This window comes from Orcinus orca, chromosome 11 (assembly GCF_937001465.1).
Source record: "Orcinus orca chromosome 11, mOrcOrc1.1, whole genome shotgun sequence".
NCBI classification, from domain to species: Eukaryota; Metazoa; Chordata; class Mammalia; order Artiodactyla; family Delphinidae; genus Orcinus; species Orcinus orca.
The window spans coordinates 35,441,630-35,457,504 of NC_064569.1; the positions used below are offsets into that span (position 1 = coordinate 35,441,630).

Below are 15,875 nucleotides of genomic sequence, written 5' to 3' on the forward strand. Positions count from 1 at the left end.
GATTTAATTAATTCTACATTTAAAATTGAAAATATACTGAATAGTGAGCCTGGTACTGTTAGAGTCTCTTTTTTTATGGTTCTGCAAATAAAATGACAATTAGTGACAGTAGATAGCTGTCCCTACTGTTAGGGATAGCTCCTTATACTCTACTAAGATTATTTATTTTGTGTGTAGAAAAACAGGGTATTTTAAAGGTAAACGGGACCTTACAGATCATCTACTAAGGTTTCCTCTTTTAACAAATGAAGAAATTGAGATCTGTGAAACTGTGTCTTTTACAGTATTGAATTACTTTCCTCTAAAATTCTATCTGTTCAATAAAAATAAAATCATTTTATTTGTTTAATTCGGTTATCTTTAAATAAGTTAACTTACATCACTTCAGTCTAGGTCCAAGCTGGGAAACAAGACTTCTGTTATTTGGTTCCTTTGCTCTCCTTTTATTACGCTCTTGAAATGATTATTTTGGACAAGTGCTTGCCAGTGTATTTAATTTATAAATGGCATGTTGCTTTAGTAATGGTGTATACCACTTGCCGTATTCCACCAGGGTGGATTTAAATTATTTTACCCGCACAACTTTCAGTTCCTGCACAATGATGCGTATTCTATGCCCTTCACTCATTCAGTGTGTAAATAGGGTTTTGGTCATTCTGCTTCAAAATACGGAGTGTGGTTGTCCATAATCTCATTTTCAAAATACCCAGGCAACATGCAGCACACAAAAAACACCACAGAGTCTCTCTTTCAGTCTCCCTCTCTCTCTCTCTTCCTCTTTTTCCTTTTCTCAACAGGAGAAGGACTCATAAGTCTATTTGACTCTTAGACTCTTGCACACCCTGCATGGTAGCCGAGGTCTGAAGCAGCAGGACATGCTTGGTTCCTTGTTTGCTCGGCTGTGTCGCTTCAGCATGTGTTGCTGAGTTGCTCCTCACTGTGTCAAATGCAGCTTGACCAGTTGAGAGTTGAGTGCCTGCTCTGTGGGTGACAGTCTCTGTGAATTTTAACTGAGTTTTCCAACACAGGGGAAAAGATGCCACAGGCCAAATATAAGTAAAATCTTCAGCTCACTGAAGTGGTTGTGCCTTTGCAAATGGGTGTATTAAGTAAGCATATCATTGAAAATAATGTCCCTCTGAGGGATGCCTTGTGAGAAGAAATCATTTTGGGGGCCAATGAATTAATTTTAATTGCTTTTTGTCTGATAAGGACATTGATTTGGCATTTGTTTACACAACTGAATATAATTTGTTTATTTGTCAATCTTCTCCATCATGATTTATATCCAGTCTATTTTTACATGCACACACACACACACACACACTGTGTGTATGTGTAGTCTTGCAATTAAATCAATCTTACCTATCCTTTAATATTTTATTCCATGGTGAATAGTTTTCTAAGTTAAAAGTTTGAAATTTTCCCCACAGTTTACAGATTCTGGAAGGATCTCAAAGCCATGCATGTTAAACCTCTACTTAAGGTACAAAGATGTAGAAATAAATTTGAACTCAGAAAAACTCACAACCTGTGATAGAATCATAAAAATCTCTCGTGTGCTCCCAAGTACTCTTGGGTTCAAAGGAACTTAAGGTTTAAGTATTCACAGAGGAAAAAGGTATTCGTTTCTGTGAATGATTCCTGTCTTTCAGCATAACCTCACAGTTTCGATGGTGTGCATTAAGTATGTATTTAGTTGTGAAGGAAATTCTCCCACATAAACCCTAAATCTTCTGTGTATGAGCATAGGAGTGCTCTGAAGAGACAATCATCATTCATTAATTTTCTTATATCTGGCTCTGTTCCCAAAATAATTCAGGGTGGTGACATTCTTCAAGTAAGATGTTGCTTCCCTCTTAGGGAACTTTGCGTTTTGCTTAATAATAGAGATCATTTTCTTACAAGAGTTAGTAATCACCGGACCAAAGTGACAGGACAGCATTTTTAAAAACTCAGAGAAATAGTCAGAAAACATTAGCTATCCCTATCATCAGAATTTTTCCTGTAAATGTTTCCGTATTCAGCTCTTAGAACAATGGTTTCAAATTCAGCTGTACATTAGAGTGTCCTGAGCTTTTAACATAAGTGTCCATCAACAGATGAATGGATAAAGAAGATGTGGCACATATATACAATGGAATATTAGCCATAAAAAGAAATGAAATTGAGTTATTTGTAGCGAGGTGGATGGACCTAGAGTCTGTCATACAGAGTGAAGTAAGTCAGGAAGAGAAAAACAAATACCGTATGCTAACACATGTACATGAAATCTAAAAAAAAAAAAAAAATTGTTCTGATGAACCTAGGGGCAGGACAAGAATAAAGACGCAGACATAGAGAATGGACTTGTGGACACGGGGAGGGGAAAGGGTAAACTGGGACGAAGTGAGAGGGTGGCATGGACATATATACACTACCAAATGTAAAATAGATAGCTAGTGGGAAACAGCCTCATAGCACAGGGAGATCAGCTCAGTGCTTTGTATCCAACTAGAGGGGTGGGATAGGGAGGGTGGGAGGGAGACGCAAGAGGGAGGAGATATGGGGATATATGTATACGTATAGCTGATTCACTTTGTTATAAAGCAGAAACTAACACACCATTGTAAAGCAATTATACTCCAATAAAGATGTTAAAAAAAAAAAAAAAGAATGTCCTGAGCTTTTAAAAAATACCTATATCTGAATCTCACTGTCAAATAATTGAAGTGACTCTGTAAGGGTAGAATCCAGTGAGTCAGGAATGAGCACCATGGCCTCAAAGGGATATATTTATACTTTATTAAGAGGGTTAATCACAAACAGGGACCAACAGAGTAATAGAAAATACTTGACTTGGCTTCTAGTTAGAATCTTACGTGGGCATTGTGATAACACAAAAAAAAACCAGAGGAACCTTTGGGAGTTGATTTGTTTGGAGGCTATAAAAAGTGTTTTTAATGGAGATTTTCTTAAAACAAGAACATTATTTAACATAAGGACATCTCAGAAATTACCAAGGCATGCTTTACGGTAGAACACACCAGATAAAAAATTTAGTGCCTAGTAGGTCATGGCATTAATTACTGTAGTTTCAGAAACTGTATATATAGTTATATATAGAAACTATATATATATATATATAAAAATTATTTTTGTATTTTTTATGTTTGTATCTCAATTTTTTTCTTAAGTTTTCTTTGGAATGTTAATACTAGACCTAGTTACATTTAAAAGAGCAAAAGGAAAAGCATTTTGTTTCAGTTGTGGTTTTTGTTTTTGGATTAACAAAAGGGGACTTTTTTATCTTTGCGGCAATGTGTGCTGATGGCAGGAAGAACCAAACTAAAAAGCCTCAAGACATAGAATGAAGCTTGAGGGTAAAGCATTGAGATTATTACTATGGACCTCTTCTTCCACCAGAGTTTATTTTTCTCTACAAAGCTCACTTTTTTCTCATCCTTAAAGAGTGTTGCTTTTGTTAAAGAGCTGATTCCTTTACATCCTAGCCTGTATTTCCAGGTTTAAAGTCCTGTGCCAGTGAGATAACTAAACAAAATTTTGGGTTGAAAGCCTTTCCCAATCACAGTGAGTACTGAAATTATATTATTATTATTAATCAAATATACATTTTTAACACAGATCCACTGGTACAGGAGTTCAAACAAACTGTTTGCCCCTCTTAAAATACTATAGGCTGATATCAATGATATGTTTCCTTATCACTTTCAAAGGCTTAGATCATAAAGTATGATGGAATATCTTCAAACGTTTGCAAACCTATGTTTAATTTTTTTCTGTAAAAGTTAATAGATAATAGATCAATTTAACTCATTCTTCAGGGCCTCTGTTATACGAATTTTCTGTTGTTTAAACAATAAGTAAATTTCTTTATTACAAACACATGTTAAAAGAAAGCCACCCTTTCAGTAAAATATGAATGAGGTAGTTACTTCAACAGATATGAAAACTGGAATCAGGTCGTCTGGGTGCTTTGGCAGAATTTGTAATGGAGGAAATTAGGCTCTGTTTCATGTGTGTTGGTTTAAGCAGTGCAAGCTGCTGCTTTCTAAGCTCTTGTAGTATGTCTCCATTATTAATCGCAGCATGGCAACTGACATTCCTGTCAGATCAACTTCAGAGTGCTGGGCGCTGGTCTATGTCACTCCATGTGAGAATACATTCTGGAATCTACTCTTGAGGTTCCCAGACAAATGCTGAGCATTCTTTTGGAAGTAGCATCCTTCTCCCCCTGAGGGCTTAATCTGTCATTTTTTTCCTAATTTAGTAAAACGCAGCTGCCTTATAGAATAGATTCACTCAGCCGCTCACTCACTCACCCATTCTTTTGGTTTTTTTTTTTTTTTTCCCCCCATCCTCTTACTCTGTTCTCAAAACTCTATCAGGCGCTAAGGACATAAAAGATGAAAAAGACAAAGTCCTTGCCTTCAAGTTATTGCAATGTAGCAGAGGAGAAAGACAAAATCAGCCAACTTGCCATATGCAAGGTACTCCTAATTCAGCCAGGAAAAGCAGAGATGGCATCCAAAGAAGGTCATGAGGATCCTGGCTTCAAATGTCAATGAAAGGAAATGAAATACAGGATGGAGAGAAGTAGCCAACCAATAGGTTATGTTTTCAACTGACTCAGTGTTATCCAAAGCGTATGCTCATATCATTGATATTTTCTTAAAAATCCTCAGTATTATTTTCTATTTCTTCTAAAAATAGTTCGTTTCTGGGACTGGCCTATCTTCACTGGGAAAGACTTGCCTGACATACTTTTTGATTCATTCAAGTCCTATAAATAAATTTTGATTCTGGTACAGAAATCTAATTTGTCACACAGGGAAAATAATAATTACATTTTGCTTGTGTATTTTTAATAAAAATTATTTTAAAATTCAAATCAAACTATTGCATTTGTCAAAATTCAAGTGAGTTTACAGCAATTAGAATATATTTTAGAGTATTTTTGACAACTCATCTCAAGTGATTTCTGAAAACAGAACTGCTTTTAGAATGATGTTCCTGTTCTCCACACAGCACTGAAATTGGTAGCTATATCACCATGGCATAAAAAAAGCTGAAATTGCATTTCACAGCAATCGCCCTCAATAAAGTCTTTTCTGCATTGGGGTCATATAGGAGGCTAGTGAACAGCTTTATCTTCCCTTCATTTTTATTTACTTTTCTTGACTTTTCCCCTTTTGTTTCTTAAGACAGACATATATGCATGATAACTAAATGCTGTAAAAAGAACATTTTACTGAAAAGAAAGTTAACTGCTTTTAATTTGAGAATTAATTTTTAGTAGTATTAAGCTGTAAAGAGAATGTCATAGGAAGAAATTTTATGTCTTCTAGTTCTTTTGAAAATTCTGTGCAGCACCATAATCACTGGAAAAAGCATGAAATTATAATTAATCCGACCAGCATACTTATAATATATAACTTTTTATTAGTATTAAAAATAATAAAATCAGCAGACCCAAAGTAAATGGATATACAGTGCTGTTTTTATTACTATTTCCAAAGGCTGAGGTAACTGAAGTTTCATGCATGATGTTGTAAAAATTAAATGATGCACAATAATTTGAAAAATGAGTTTTTTTTATACAAGTTGGCCTTTTTAGCTCTATATTTTTGTTTAGAAGTCTATATCTTTTGGTTGATATTGCTTTAGAATGATCAAGTTTCTGTTTGAATATAGTAATGAGATAGTGTTTTGAGCTTCTCAAAATGAAAGTCTAAGACATAAAGAGATTTAGTTCTGTTTGATTTGACACTTCCTTTCCATTGGCTATTTGGAAATTACATAGACTCTACCTGGTTACTCATTTGAGACATGTGGCATTACCCAGGATCACCCAATCTGTATTTACCTTGAATCAGACATGATCACATATGTATGGAGAGCCCTAGGGGACTGGCTTGCCAAGAGTTCATTTGCATGATGGATTGAGGAGGATTTGGGGAAATAATCCATCCTATAGGAATAGAGAAGCTTGATAGAGTAGGCTATATATAGCACCAGAAGAATGGAGTTCATAGAACAGAAAGAATGACTGCAACAGGAGGCTGGATCAGCCTAATTGATACCTGACCCCAAGAAGAAGCAGAACTGGAAACATCTTCAACAGTCATTGGTTGGAGGCAAAACCAGTAATTCTAGCAGTGGAGGCAGACAGTTTCACAAAGGCTAATCAGAATCCTCAGTGTCTTTCCAGCATTTTCCTAGCAAGTTCATGAATAATATCTTTTGTGGTCAATATCTGTTGTGAGTCAGAAAAGAAAAAAATGGAAAAGGCAGATGCTACTTGGTAAAAGCAAGAACCAAGTTCATGTGCAATTGTGAGACCCATTGGTCAACTTCCCAGTACTAGTGTATGTGTGGCAGTGTGGGGGGAGATGATGAGGCAATTTTTTAAGAATAAGAGGTCTTGAAATGCCTTGACTTCCTTTTCCTCTGGAGGTGTCTTGGGGAAGACAAATGAGTAAGATATGATAAGAAAAAGAAGGACAGATTACATGTAAAGCAGATAAAGGAAAAGAGCTGCACTTGTCAAACAACAACAAAATGAAACCCAAATTAAAAGTATAAAGACGCAAAGTGTAGTGAAATTAAGCTCCTTTCATCCATTTCACATGTATAGTATTGTCTTCTGAATGAGTTTGTGGAGTCAGCAGAATCTTAGGAAGAAATAACAGAATTAATAGGATAAGGGGGATCACAGTAGTGCCTCACTAGGTATTCAACTAAATTCCTATAAACGATTTTCTTCTGTTTATTATATTTGGAATATTTTTTCCAGTTTCTTTCCAGAATTGACTTCTTCCCCAAGCTGCAGACCCACATTCCACTTGTCTTCTGGACACTGCCACCTGAATATCCCACAGGAGTCTCATACTTAACAGTCAGAACCTATTATATGACCTTACCGTTCTCCCCCAAATTGCTCTGCCTCTTATATTTTGTGGTTGTTGTTAATTATGTCACCATCTATTCAGTCTCTCAAGTAAGGAAAATAGATTTGCCTTTTGCTTCTCCCACACCTTTGGTTCTCATATCCAATATATTGACATCAGTGCCATCATTAATTTCTCAAACCTCACTCCTGCCTTCCTAGCACTGGCCTCATCAAGTCTTCCATAGACTTTTACAGTAACTTCTTATCACAAGATGCTCCCCACTCTAGTCATTAATCTACCTACATTATTACTATAGTCATCTTCCTAAGGACAGGTCTGATCATGTCATTCACCAGCTCCAGAATCTCTTGTTGGCCCCACTGCATGTTGTATAAAGTCCAATCATGGAAGCATTGGAAATAAAACCCTCAGGTACTGGCCTCTCAGTCTCATTCCTACCACTCAGATTCAGCCATACTGAACTTCTCACCCTTCCCTGCACAAACCTGGACCATTCACAACTATTTTATGCTCTTTTGCTTTAGTTGGAAAAATCTTAGCCATCTTAGTCATCTTTTCAACAGGAGGACAAAAATCACCTTCTCTGGGGAGCCTTTTTGAATGCTTTCGGGAAGGATGACTTTCTTCCCCCATCTCTGTCCTTTGACACTTTACTTCCTACCTGCAACCTAGCACTTACCATGTTCATGATGATTTCCCTATCTTGGTGTCTGTGTCCCATTAGACTGTGAGATCCTGTAGGACAGAGAAGTATCAAAAATTCTCTGTGTCCCCAGAGCCTCACGGGGAGCCTACACAATGGCTACAGAGTAAGTGTTGACTATATGAATGAATAAAAAAGCATAGTGAAATGACTAAGTCAGAGGATGGACACTTAGTGTGGCTTCAGAAAGCAGAACAATAGGAGGGCAGGATCTGGCTAAATGCAGAGCAGAACGTTCTAAGTGTCAGAGCTCTTTTTAGGAAGTAAAAGTGTCCCTTCCGTAGAAAAGCTCGGAAGTGGTTGACCACTTATGAGTGGTTGGCTAGGGGACTTGTGCATAAAGTAAGGGGTGGCCGTACTGTATGCCTCTAATTCAGTTCAGAAGTTGTGTTATTCTTCATTAGTACACAGTCCTCAGATCATCTGATGATTTCGAGTAATCAGTAATAGCTGAATTTTAACCCTAGCTCTGGAAACTTATTTCCCATAAATAACTGGGAATGTATTCAGTTGGAACTCAGCAGAGACAGGGAGAGTGCTATATCAAGCAAACACAAATGGCACACTGTAATTTTTAGAGGATTGTACATAAAAACTAAAGTATCCTGTTTTTAACCTTGAGAGGAAGTGGGCATTTGCCTTTTGGTACTCTCAGTGCAGGAAGCAACTTCCTCCCACTCCTGCCTTCTAGTTTGGCATTAAGGGACATTGCCCAGTCTGAACTTGGATTGAGTCCAACCCTGTCTCCTTGTGCTAAATTGTAGGTCTAATATCTCTGTGGTTTTATAATAACATAAATCATTATAATGCATTGTTTTTATATAGCACCTTTCTCTAAGGAACATAAAGTGCTGCATGGACGTTATCTCATTAAATCTCACAGTGCACTGGGGACATTGAGAGGATGCAGGTGATGTTGTATCCCCTTTGAACCCAGAGTTGAAAAGGAATTGCTTCAACCAAAACTAAATAAAAGCAAGATTGAATAAAAGCAAGATTTATAAGACAATATAAGATTAGAGTTTAAAGAAAGAAATTGTTGGAATTAAAGAGAGATAAAAAAAAGGAATTGCTCTGAAAAATGTGAAAGTGTCTAGAGTGTGTTTATAAATATTTGTAGCTAAAAAATTAAAATAATATATGACACTTTAGAAATTTGAAAAGCAAGGGCTTTTTAAACCATTGGTAATTTTACTGCAATACAGAACAAATTTGGTATATTATCTTCATATCTTTTGCTAGCTTTTTGTTTGGTTTGTTTTTTAAAAAAGTATATATGCAAGATTACTCTTAGAATTATAGTGTATATTCAATTTTATATTATGTATTTTTAACTTAACAATATATCATAAAGTTTGCATAGTTTTAATTCTGAGAAGCTTGTATAATTTTCCATGGAATGATATACTGTAATTTGTTTCACTCTTCTATCATAAGATTGTTTCCACTTTTTCACTTTATTGAGTAACAGTAAATTGAAACTCTATCTGTATGCATAAGGATTTTTATATTTTAAATTATTTCCTTAGCAGAAAGATTTCCACATGTAGAATTATCAAATTAATATGGATGTATAAGTATGTTAAAACAAGTCTACATAAACATACTCCAAAATTAACGAATAAGTCAGAAAAAGAAATAGTAAGAAAATAAATCTATCTAAAAACTTACTATGTTTATAAGTTGGCAAAGCAACCACTTTAAAAGTGGAAAAGTAAGCAATATTTTTCTATGCACAAACAAGTGTTTTGATATTATTTTCCACCATGTCTATATTTAATTACTTTGATAGTGTGAAACCAGATAAAAAAGAGAAAGTTGACTCTCATAGAAAACACAGATTTGTACCAGATGTAGGAAAGTAGATTTACTTGGATAGAACAGATAATTTCTCTGCCATTTTAATTTACATGGACAAATGTTCTCTGAAAATAATTAGGTATGTGTGCATATACCAATACATGAAGTCCCATTTCAAGGAGGTAAATAAGATTGTAGTTTTCTTATTAATTATAGAAGCATTGGGGGAAATGGTATGCACATAGCTGTTTTCAGTGGTGAGTTCTTATAAGGTTATCTGATTTATGCCATAGTCATTTACCAAAGTAATTACCTCAAGACTGAATCAGGAGGGAATAGAAAATATGAACAGACCAATTGCCAATAATGAAATTGAATCATTAATTTTAAAAAAAAAAACCTCCCAACAAACAGAAGTCCAGGACCAGACATTTACATGTTAGTTCTTCCAAACATTTAGAGAAGAGTCAAACTATTCCAAAAAATTGTAGAGGAAAGAACACCTCTGAACTCTTTCTACAAGGCTGACATCACTCTGATAATAAAACCAGACAAAGATATCACAAAAAAAGAAAATTATGGGCCAATATCACTGATGAACATAGATACAGAAATCCTCAACAAAATATTAGCAAACCAAATCCAACAATACATTAAAAGGATCATACACTGTGATCAAGTGGGATTTATCCCAGGGATGCAAGGATTTTTCAATATCAACAAATCAATCAATGTGTTACACTACCTTAACAAATTAAAGAATAAAAATCATATGCTCATCTCAATAGATGCAGAAAAGCATTTGACAAAATTCAACATTTATTTATGATAAATCCTCTAAACAAAGTGGGTATAGAGGGAACATACCTTAACCTAATAAAATCCATATATGACAACCTTACAGTTAACATCATAGTCAATGGTGAAAAGCTGAAAGCAGTTCCTGAAGATCAGGAACAAGCTAAAAATGCCCACCCTTGCCACTTTTAATCCAACATAGTATTGGAAGTCCTAGCCACAGTAATGAGACAAGAAAAATAAATTAAAGTAATCAAAATTGGAAAAGAAGTGAAAGTGTCACTGTTTGCAGGCGACATGATGCTATACATAGAAAATCCTAAAGACACGAGTAAAAAACTATTAGAACTCACCAATGAATTTGGTAAAATTGCAGGATATAAAATTAATATACAAAAATCTGTTGCATTTCTATACACTAAAAATGAACTATCAGAAAGAGAGATTAAGAAAGTCCCATTCACAATTGCATCAAAAGGGATAAAATTCCTGGGAATAAATCTAACTAAGGAGGTAAAAGATCTGTACTTGGAAAACTGATGAAAGATATTGAAAGTGACACAAACAGATGGAAAGATACACTGTGCTTATGGATTGGGAGAATTAATATTGTTAAAATTACCATACTACCCAAGACAATCCACAGAGTAATTGCAATCCTTATCAAAATACCAAGGAACTTTTCACAGAACTAGAACAAATTAGTTTAAGACCTCAAATAGCCAAAACAAGCTTGAGAAAGAAGAACAAAGCTGGAAGAAGAACAAAGAGCATTCCCTGATTTCAAACTATAGTACAAAGCTACAGTAGTGAAAACAGTATGTTACTGGCAGGAAAACAGACATAAAGATCAATGGAATAGAATAGACAACCCAGAAATGAATTCACACTTATATGGGCAATTAGTCTATGACAAAGTATGATTTCACTTATACGCAGAATCTAAAAACAAAACAAATGAACAAACATAACTTACAGAAGCAGAGTCATAGATACAGAGAACACATGGGATGATGACTAGACTTATGGTGATCATTTTGAAATGTACAGAAATATGGACTCACTATGTTGTCTGCCAGGAGCAAACATAGCTTTGTAGGTCAACTACACTTCAAAAACAAACAAACAAACAAACATAGAAAAAGAGATCAGATTTGTGGCTACCAAAGGTGGGGGATGAGGAGGAATTAGATGAAGGCAGTTAAAAGGTACAAACTCCAGTTACAAGATAAATACGTACTAGGGATGCAGTGTACAACATGATAAAGATAATTAATACTGCTGTACATTATATATGAAATTTGTTAAGAGAGTAAATCCTAGAGTTCTCTTCACAAGGAAAAAGATTTTCTATTTCTTTAGTGTTGAATCTATATGAGATGTTGGATGTTCACTAAATTTGTGGTAATCAAATCATGACATATGTAAGTCAAATCATTATGTTGTATACCTTAAACTTACGCAGTGCTATATGTCAATTATATCTTAATAAAACTGGGGGGAAAAGTGGACTTGTGAATGATGATCATTAGACAACCTAAAGTTAGATAAACCAAAATTATTCACTGGGAAAAGTTCATTTGGTCTATGTTTAAAACCAGTAACTCCTCAAATTATAGCAAAGGTGAGCAATTTGTATGGCTCCATCTTACTCCTACAGCATGGTGATGATCTACACACTCTCAATAGCCTGTGGTTACTGTGCAAATGGAAGATAGGAAACGATTGGTTAATTCACTTGTTCTCTCAAGGTTTGAATAGAAACTCCTACTGGGGACCTGTTTAATGCCTCTGTTATTATACTTCCATATTTTCCTGCAAGTACTGTTTAACTTGTTTATTTCCCCTGTAGAGAATGAGTTTCTTGAATTCTGATTTATATCTTTGGTATCCCACAGCCTTGTACAGTTTCTGGCACACTGTAAGCACCTTGTAAATATTGATGAATAATTAAACAATGAATGGTTTGTACTTCCTACTACGTATTTAGCATTATGCTGAGGACTGAGAGAAACATAAAGAAGTGTACCTTCAAGGAGCATATAATCAACACATAAATATAAAAAGTTAATGAACACCATGCAGTAGTATATCATGTAGCTATAATAGAAGATTCCTTGGTGCCAGCACTGAAGAAAATAGCCAAGAATAGTTACATATACCAAAGACTGTGACATTGCGATGGTTAAGTGAGTGATGGATGGGCATGGCCATGCAAGTTAACCCAGAAGTATCAAGGTCTATTTCCATCATTATGTGATTAATGTCTAAATTACCCAGTAGACTATAAGAACCAAGAAATCATAGTGCATATAGGCTTTTGTTCATCATTGTATCGCTAGGACCAAGCAGAGTACCTGGCATAAAGTAGAGAATTGAGCACTTGCTTTGCACAATATTCTCTGTTCTTTGTGTGGCTGGATCAGTCCCATCATCAGTTCTCAGATCAGGTATCATCTCTTCCAAGATGCCTTCCTGAGTGGTGACTTTGTTATTCTCTTTCTCAGTCTTCAGTTTATTTCCTTCAAAGCACTTATTACTTCTTATTTCATTTAATTGACACTAAGTCTTTCATCTTTTGCTCCCTCTAGACTTAAGCTACTTGAGAGTAGGGACTCTGTTGGTTTGTTTTGGTCCCTGTTGCATTCATAGCATATATCACAGTACCTGGTACCTTTCACTGGAGAGGTTTTATCCACCAAAAGATCTTCTCTAACCCTATCTAAAGTAGCTTCTGCTACTCAATCATCTTGACTTATTTTCTCTTTAGCACTAATCATTTTCTGAAATTATTCTGTGTGTTTATGCTACATTCAAACTGTAAACCCCATGAAGGCAGAGCCTAGAACCAGATCTACCTGTTTCCTTACTGTATTGCCGGTGTGGAGAAAAGGGGCTGACACAACCAACTGCCGTGTGTGCAAATATTTAGTAAATAAAATATGTGGCATGAAAGGAAAAGACAAGATACATTTCTTTTAAAAAAAGGCAAAAAAAACAGAGGGGGATTAGCTTTCAGCCAGGATAGCAAAACAAGTGTTAGCTTAGAAATGGTGGTGGCGGAAGCAAGGTCTACTTTTAATGGAAAATAACGTCTGTAGAAATCACAGAGTGGGGAGGAGGGAAAAGAAACAAACAATTGTGGCCAATTCATTGGCTCCCTTAGGGCTCAATGTGGGAGACAATAAAACAAAAACAACAATGAAAAAACAATGATTAAACTAAGACAGTAATAGGTCATTTAGAAGCAGGACATGCTAAATTCCTACTCTCCTTCCTGAGTGTGGTATAAAGAACACCGGGTGTGAGGCTGGGAAGACCTGGGTTTGGCTCCTACTCTTCCACTTATTACCTGTATGATAGTGGGTAAGTCTGGTACCTTCTCTGAACCTGGGTTTCCATAACTGCAAAATAAGAAAAAGAAAACCTACTTCATACCGTTGTTTTAAAGATAAAATAAGGAAATGTATGTAAATAGCTATGCTGGTGCGGAGCCTGTTTCATTTAGCTCATTGAATAGTGGCCGTTGTCATAACAGTTCACCACTTACAGTGCCCAGCTGGAGGTGTGGCAAGCAGAATATTTGATAATATTAGTAAAAAGAAATCCATTTCCTCACATTTAAATCACTTTAGAGGGCATATCTTTATTTTGGACCATAGCATGAGTAAACTATTGATCATGCTATATAATTGTCAGTGAAGGAATGCTAAATCATAAACCACTGACTTGAAACAGAAAAATAGAAAAACTGTTAATTATGCTCATATTTATTTTTTCGCATTGTACGTAATTGAGCCTCAGAAAGTACAATTGAAATCTTTCACTGATGCTGAGTTAATTAGCAACTCTTGCAGGTGCTTACATTAAAACACCCAAACATTCTTCATCTGTATTGTTTCCAAAGAAGAGATATGAAGAAGTCTGCATTTCTGGCTAAGGCAATCATGTATCTGTATTGAAAAGCAAATGATACATGATTAGTTGAAGTTTTTAATACGGGTGTGTAGATGTTAAAGAGTGGATTTATTATTTAAAAGAGAAACACAATGTTAAAAGTCCTGGTATCTCTGAATTGGGAGTGGGGGTGGGGATCTGTCAGCAAGTCATAACTTTGTAAAACAATTTGGAACCGTTTTCAGAAAACTAATTTCTGAAGATAATCTATTGCCTGAACAGTTTCATAATGATGTTGATTTGCCAACTTCTCCTCTAGTGAGAGGTAATGAATCAAGTGCACCTGGGTTTATACAGGAAAAATAGCATGTTAATTGATTTATGTCTATGTGTTGCAGATATCCATAAAGCAAAGCCCTTGGCAACTGGCAAATGTAATAATTTCACATTTACGTACGACTCACCAAGTACAATCCAGTGCTTGAAGGCAAAATTTTGTGTTTTATGTTTAGTTTTTATGATTGCTTTCATGTAGCTTCTCTGTGCATTAAAAGTCAATTTTCAGAACCATAGGCTTACCAATTTTTACAAATAAGCATGTTAGGAGATATTATCCTGAGGTACCATAAAATTATTTTCTGATAATTTTTACCACCTTCCCAAAGTTAACTGTTACTTTGTTTCCACATATGCTTAAGGATATTGTTTGTAATATTTCTAAATATGACGCATTTCATTAGAAATCTGATATATTACACAGAGATGTTATGTGGAGCTTCATCCTCATAACATTACCAATGTATTTTTCAATGTTGTTTACACTGATAATTCTGTTTAAAATCAAATATCAAGATGGGCTTTGAATAGATTATCAATAATGTTACATTTATGGAAATTGTGTCATCTTCTACCTGTCATAATTATGAGCAAGAAGAATTAATCCTTGAAGTAAAGGGTGCCCAGTACCATAGTAACTTAGTCCACTGATATACAGAACAAGGAAGACTTGAGATAAAATAAAATAGTTTTTTAGATAACTATGCAGAATATGTATATTTTATATATACATTACATAAAATTATACTACACATATGTATATAGATAAACATAAGAAAGAAAACTATAAGGATAATATATGTTATATTTGTTATATTGTCCTTATAGTTCTCTTTCTAATGTTTTTGCACTGCCTCGAGTCACCTACGTAACACAAAATTTTATCACTTAATGATATGTCCAGCCACAATGTGTTAACAGAACAAATCTCACTGTCATACAACTTCCAAAGAAACATAAAAGTTTTGTCTCTTTAGGAAGTTGCAAAGTTTGATAGCCAACACTAGTGGGCACTAAATCATCCCCAAATCCATCCTGTTTTCCATTGCAGTGATATAGGAGTCTGCCATCAGAGTGCCTATGTATGATGAAAAATTTCCTCGGGTGAGAAAACCGAAGTGCAAAGAAGTTGGGGAGATAGTATTCATTACTAGAAACATTCTAAGTTTAGAGACAAATCTATGCATTGGCAGTAAAAATTCTAAGATGGTCATAAACCATCTAGAGTTAAATGTGCACCTCAACCTGCATATTTTGCAGGCTTTGTCAATGACTCTCAGGATAAACATAGACCCGCTGCCATTATTTCACTTTGCAGTGGAAGTGAGACAGGATTCCTTCTTCGTGTGCTGCAGGTACCAACATTATTTCAAGATGAGCTACAACATACCACTTAAAGGAAAGTTTTCATTACAGATAAGTTAGCA

At 35.2% G+C, this 15,875-nt stretch overlaps 1 protein-coding gene across 13 annotated transcripts in view; it reads left to right on the top strand.

Annotated features, from left to right (window-relative positions):
* TMEM117 (transmembrane protein 117) overlaps positions 1–15,875 on the top strand; it is a 564,172-nt gene that overhangs the window by 489,866 nt on the left and 58,431 nt on the right. Inside the window, exon 7 of one of the 13 annotated variants that reach the window (XM_049694063.1) lies at positions 1,434–3,077. The exons of 11 other annotated variants lie outside the window; for them this stretch is intronic. In XM_049694063.1, coding sequence (XP_049550020.1) covers positions 1,434–1,595 — 162 coding nt within the window. In that variant the 3' untranslated portion in view covers positions 1,596–3,077. Of the gene's footprint in view, positions 1–1,433; positions 3,078–4,388; positions 11,727–15,875 lie in introns of those variants that run through there. One more of the 13 variants, XM_033436518.2, reaches the window with a different exon arrangement.